Here is a 5,110-nt window from a genome sequence, read left to right as displayed (position 1 = left end):
CAAATACAAGATGCACCTGTACGGCCTCCATGAGGGGCGGCGTGTGGGCCCGGTGTCCGCTGTGGGTGTGACAGGTGAGTGTTTGTGAGTGAGGCCGGGTGGGGAAGATGGCCTTGGAAGATGTTGCTTTCTCTGCAACTTCACGAAAACAAAAATATTCTCACCCGTCGGGCTTCTTTTGCACGTTTCCATGCTTGAGGATCTTGCTAAGAGGCAGACTGGGATTCAACAGGTTTAAGCTAGGGCCAGAGATTCTGCATTTCCAACAAGAAATGATGCAGATGCTGCTGGCCCATGATCACACCCCTTGAGTAGCAAAGTTCCTCACAACAAAGGAATTGGACCCTCTTTTGAAATCTGTTGAAGAGAATTTTTCTGCGTCCCTGATTCCTGGTAGTGTGCTTTCTCTGTGGAGTTGACTGGGGGCCATGAAGGAAGACAGAAGGCAGTGAGGGGCAGCCTGTTGACTGCGCACTCTGGAAGCCCACCACTGGAACAGGAATAGGAACAGACCTTTCCCTCCAGTGGGCCAATTTGTTCATTCAGCAAAGAATTCCATGCCCTGATCCCGGCACTGTAATTTTAGGGTATCAATGTCCTCTGGCCAACGACCTCCAGAAACTCACCAAAAATTGAACGGATGGAGTTATGCTCCGTGCAGTGCAGGAGGACTGTGGGCTGACTCAGGAAGAGGCTTTAGAAAGACATTGTTAAGGAACTGGTCTTGTGGTAGTATTTTGGGAAAGCGTTTAAGGAAGCAAGGTTTTGCTCTGTATTAGACGCTGTCAGGAAGAAGGGATAACCCTGTTACCAGGCGTCTCACTAAGTCTTATCTTTGAGGGGCTCAACTAGAGCAAGGCCAAAGCTGCCATTGATAAAGAAGCAACTATCACTCAGATTAGCTGGATGGGTGATGTTTGGTTATTTTTGTGCTTTGGAAAGTATTAAGAGTTTGTCTATACTGAGACGTGATCACAGACTGGCCTCGTTCTTGCCTTGATCCATCCTACTGACTAATGACCTAGTGTGATGTTGATGTTCCATGAAATTGTCTGTGTTCAACTGGACCACGCCAAGACCAGACTGTGCCAGGCCAGTCCCAAGCAACCGTGGCCTGGCTGAGGGAAAGGGCAGCTCACGGGTGTCAGGGCTGCTTTTTTCTTTCATAGGCAGAAGCTGGAAAGTGCCACACACAAGTTCATGTTTTCATGGGGCTCACAGTTGTGGGCACAAGCGGAAAACCAGAAAGTAAGCAAAGAAGGATGAGTATGTGGAGCTCAGGGGCCAAGCCAGGACTGGGAAGGGACAATGAAGTCACCCTGACCACAAGTACCCGGGGGACAGCCAGGACCCGAGGCCAGGCAGGCCTTAGCTTGGTGACAGCTTTAGAAAGGAGGTGAAGCGTGTCGGATCATCACAGCTGGTGCAAAGGCCAGGAGGCTAGAAAGCGCGGCACGTGAGAGGCACTGAGGATTGAGTGGGGTGTCCTTTGTAGTGGGTGGATTGTCCTGAAGTGTGGGAGCAGAGGAGGGGACCGCTCACCGCGCCTGGGGTCTCCCAGGGATGAGGAGGTGGTTGCTCAGGTCTGTGCTGAGATGGCCCCAGCAGCTGTGCCTGTGTGAAGCTCATCCGTGGGGGCTGGAGATGAGGATGGGGTGACAGGGAGCCTGGAGGCAGGGAGGCCAGTAGGCAGTTGGTGGCCTTGCTGAGAGGTGACAGTGGCCCAAACCAGGACCGGGGACTGGAGGTGGGGGAGGAAGGTATCCAGGGGAATTCAGGGTAAACATGCCCTGAAGCTGCTGGCAGCTGGTGAGGGGCCAGGTCCAGGAACACGCCCCAAGCTCTGGCCTCGGGAGAGGTGTGCTGAGCTTGTTGGGGAGCAAAGACAGAAGCCCAGTGAACAAAAGATGGCGAGGAGACCCCAGTGCAGGGAGGCCGAGGGTGCAGAGGCCGAGTGGGGCTGTGCTCAGAAGAGAGGCGGTGCTGGAGGGACAGGGAGAGGTGGCCTGGGTGTTGGGAGGTGGGGGTGAGGTGGGGGCTGAGGGCAGGGGTCAGGGTGAGGGATAGGAAAGGCCACAGGAGAGGAGAGCAAGAAGAGCTTTGCTGGAGGCGCTGTGGGCAGCGTCATCCTGTTCTCGGGCACTTTGTGTTTTGTGACACATCCTTTCTATGCTGAACTGAGGACCCAGGGACCTCACTGTCCCCATACCTGTCTGTCCAGCTCCAGAGGATGAAGCCGAGACCACCCAAGCAGCGCCCACCACGACCCCTGAGCCCCCCATCAAGCCTCGCCTGGGGGAGCTGACTGTGACTGACGCCACCCCCGATTCCCTCAGCCTGTCCTGGACAGTCCCCGAGGGCCAGTTTGACCACTTCCTGGTCCAGTACAGGAATGGGGACGGGCAGCCCAAGGCGGTGAGGGTGCCGGGGCACGAGGACGGGGTCACCATCTCAGGCCTGGAGCCAGACCACAAGTACAAGATGAACCTGTACGGCTTCCACGGTGGCCAGCGCGTGGGTCCCATGTCTGTCATCGGGGTGACGGGTGAGTGGACGGTGGGAGCCCAGGGTGGGGCCTGTGGGAGGGTCCCCCTTTCTCTGGTGATGGGTGAACTGGCCCAGGAAGCCCCTCTGCTCTTGGCTGAGCCTTGGTACCTTTGTGCTTTTCCCCACTTCCCTGAGGACTGACAGCTCTTCCTGGGTGGAGAAGGGCCCTGTGAGCTCTGTTGGTGGCTGTCCCAAGTTCCCCAGCACTGACCTCAGAGCTTGTCATGTGTGTTGACTGCAAGCTGAGCAAGACCGCCCAGCTCCAAAGATGGGCCTCTCCAGGCTGACCTCCGGACCCCCAGTCATGGCCACAGCGTCGCTCTCCTTCCCGGAAACCCTCAAGGACATCCCCCAGGGAAGCTGCCTCACCTTCTCTGTCCCCTCTTCTCAGCTGCAGAGGAGGAAATTCCCGCCCCCACAGAACCCAGCACGGAGGCCCCGGAGCCCCCTGAGGAGCCGCTCCTGGGGGAGCTGACAGTGACAGGATCCTCCCCTGACTCGCTGAGCCTCTCCTGGACCGTCCCCCAGGGCCACTTCGACTCCTTCACCGTGCAGTACAAGGACAGGGACGGGCGGCCCCAGGTGGTACGTGTTGGGGGCGAGGAGAGCGAGGTCACCGTGGGGAGCCTGGAGCCCGGACGCAAATACAAGATGCACCTGTACGGCCTCCACGAGGGGCGGCGCGTGGGCCCGGTGTCTGCTGTGGGTGTGACAGGTGAGTGAGTGTGAGTGGGGCAGGCTGGGGAAGAGGGCCCTGGAAGACACTGCTGTCCCTCCAGTCTTCGTGAAAACATACTCTCAAGAGTATTCCTTCCTTTGAGTATCCAAATGCCTGCAGATTTTTGTTAAAAGGCAAATTTGGATTCAGCAGGTTTGGCGTAGGGTCAGAGACTCTTCTCTTCTCTTCTTTTTTTCCCCCCTTTTTTTTTTTTGGAGTCTCACTTTGTCACCCAGGCTGGAGTACAGTGTCTCGATCTCGGTTCACTCCAACCTCCGCCTCCCAGGTTCAAGTGATTCTCCCGCCTCAGCCTCCTGAGTAACTGGGACTACCGGCGTGCGCCACCATGCCCAGCTAATTTTTTGTATTTTTACTAGAGATGGGTTTCAGCAGGTTGGCCAGGATGGTCTCGATCTCCTGACCTCGTGATCTGCCCGCCTCGGCCTCCCAAAGTGCTGGGATTACAGGCGTGAGCCACCGTGCCCAGCCAGCCATCCATTTTTAACAAGATTCTCCTTGATCTTGATGCCAAGGAACACACTTTTTTTTGTTGTTTTTTATTGTAGTAAAGTACTCGTGATATAATTCGCCATTCTAATCACTTTCCAGTATACAGTCCAGTATGAAGTCCACTCACATTGCTCTGGACCACCACCCTCCTCTTCCAGAACTCCTCTTCCCACACTGGAACTTCCTGCCCGCTAGACACAAACCCCGTTCTCCCCTTGCCCCAGCCCCTGGCAACACCATTCTGTTCTCTGTCTCTTATCAGTTTGACTTCAGGTACCTCATATAAGTGCAATCATATAACATTTGTCTTTTTCGAATAGTTCATTTTGTTAAATACAATGTCTTTAAGGTTCATCTATGTCATAGCATCCGTCAGAATTTCCTTTATATTTTATTTTCATTTTTATTTTTTGTGGTGATGGGGTCCTGTTACGTTGCCCAGGCTGGTCTCAAACTCCTGGCCTCAAGCGATTCTCCCACCTCGACCTCCCAAAGTGCTGGGATTACGGGCAAGCGCCACTGCACCTGGCCGGAACTTCCTTCCTTTTCAGGCTGAATAATGTTTCATTTTATACATACTCATCCTTTCGTCCATTGATGGACATCTGGGTTGCCTCCACCTCTTAGCTATCATGAATAATGCTGCTATGAATATTTACGTGCAAATCACAGAACACCTTTGTAGTAAAGCTCCTCCCAATAACAGATTTGGAAACTCTCTTAGAATTTGAAGCAAATTTTTCTTGCATTCGTGAATCCTCACAGAGGTTACGCTCAGAATTAGGGTTCATATCCTAATGGGATAAGTTCCTGTCCTAATGGGGCTGATGTCGTGGGGGACAGGCTGTGGACCAGTAAGAAAGCAAACGTGGGTGAGCATGTGACAGGAAACCCAGGGCCAGGCAGGAATATCTAAGCCACCCTGCCCATGGGTACCCAGGGGACAGCCATGACCTGAGGCCAGGCAGGCCTTAGCCTGGTGACAGCTTTAGAGAGAAGGTGAAGCGTGCCAGATCATCACAGCTGGTGCAAAGGCCGGGAGGCTAGAAAGAGCATGGTGTGTGGGAAGCACTGAGGATTGAGTGGGGTGTCCTTTGCGGGGAGTAGATCATCCTGAAGTGTGGGAGCAGAGGAGAGGGCAGCTCACCAGGCCTGGGGTCTCCCAGGGATGAGGTTGCTCAGGTCTGTGCTGAGATGGCCCCAGCAGCTGTGCCTGTGTGAAGCTCATCCGTGGGGGCTGAAGATGAGGATGGGGTGACAGGGAGCCTGGAGGCAGGGAGGCCAGTAGGCAGTTGGTGGCCTTGGTGAGAGGTGACAGTGGCCCAAACCAGGACC

General features: G+C 54.7%; 1 protein-coding gene across 1 annotated transcript in view; it reads left to right on the top strand.

Annotated features, from left to right (window-relative positions):
* The window catches only part of TNXB (tenascin XB), a 70,577-nt gene that overhangs the window by 55,361 nt on the left and 10,106 nt on the right, over positions 1-5,110 (top strand). The window contains exons 23-24 of the mRNA XM_011944765.1: positions 2,228-2,545; positions 2,939-3,262. Of these exons, the coding sequence (XP_011800155.1) occupies positions 2,228-2,545; positions 2,939-3,262 (642 nt within the window). The remainder of the gene's footprint in view (positions 1-2,227; positions 2,546-2,938; positions 3,263-5,110) is intronic.

This window comes from Colobus angolensis, unplaced genomic scaffold (genome assembly GCF_000951035.1).
Source record: "Colobus angolensis palliatus isolate OR3802 unplaced genomic scaffold, Cang.pa_1.0 Scaffold236, whole genome shotgun sequence".
Classification (NCBI taxonomy): domain Eukaryota; kingdom Metazoa; phylum Chordata; class Mammalia; order Primates; family Cercopithecidae; genus Colobus; species Colobus angolensis.
The sequence above is the reverse complement of the archived record's forward strand: the minus strand, read 5'-3'. Positions and strand labels throughout refer to the sequence as shown.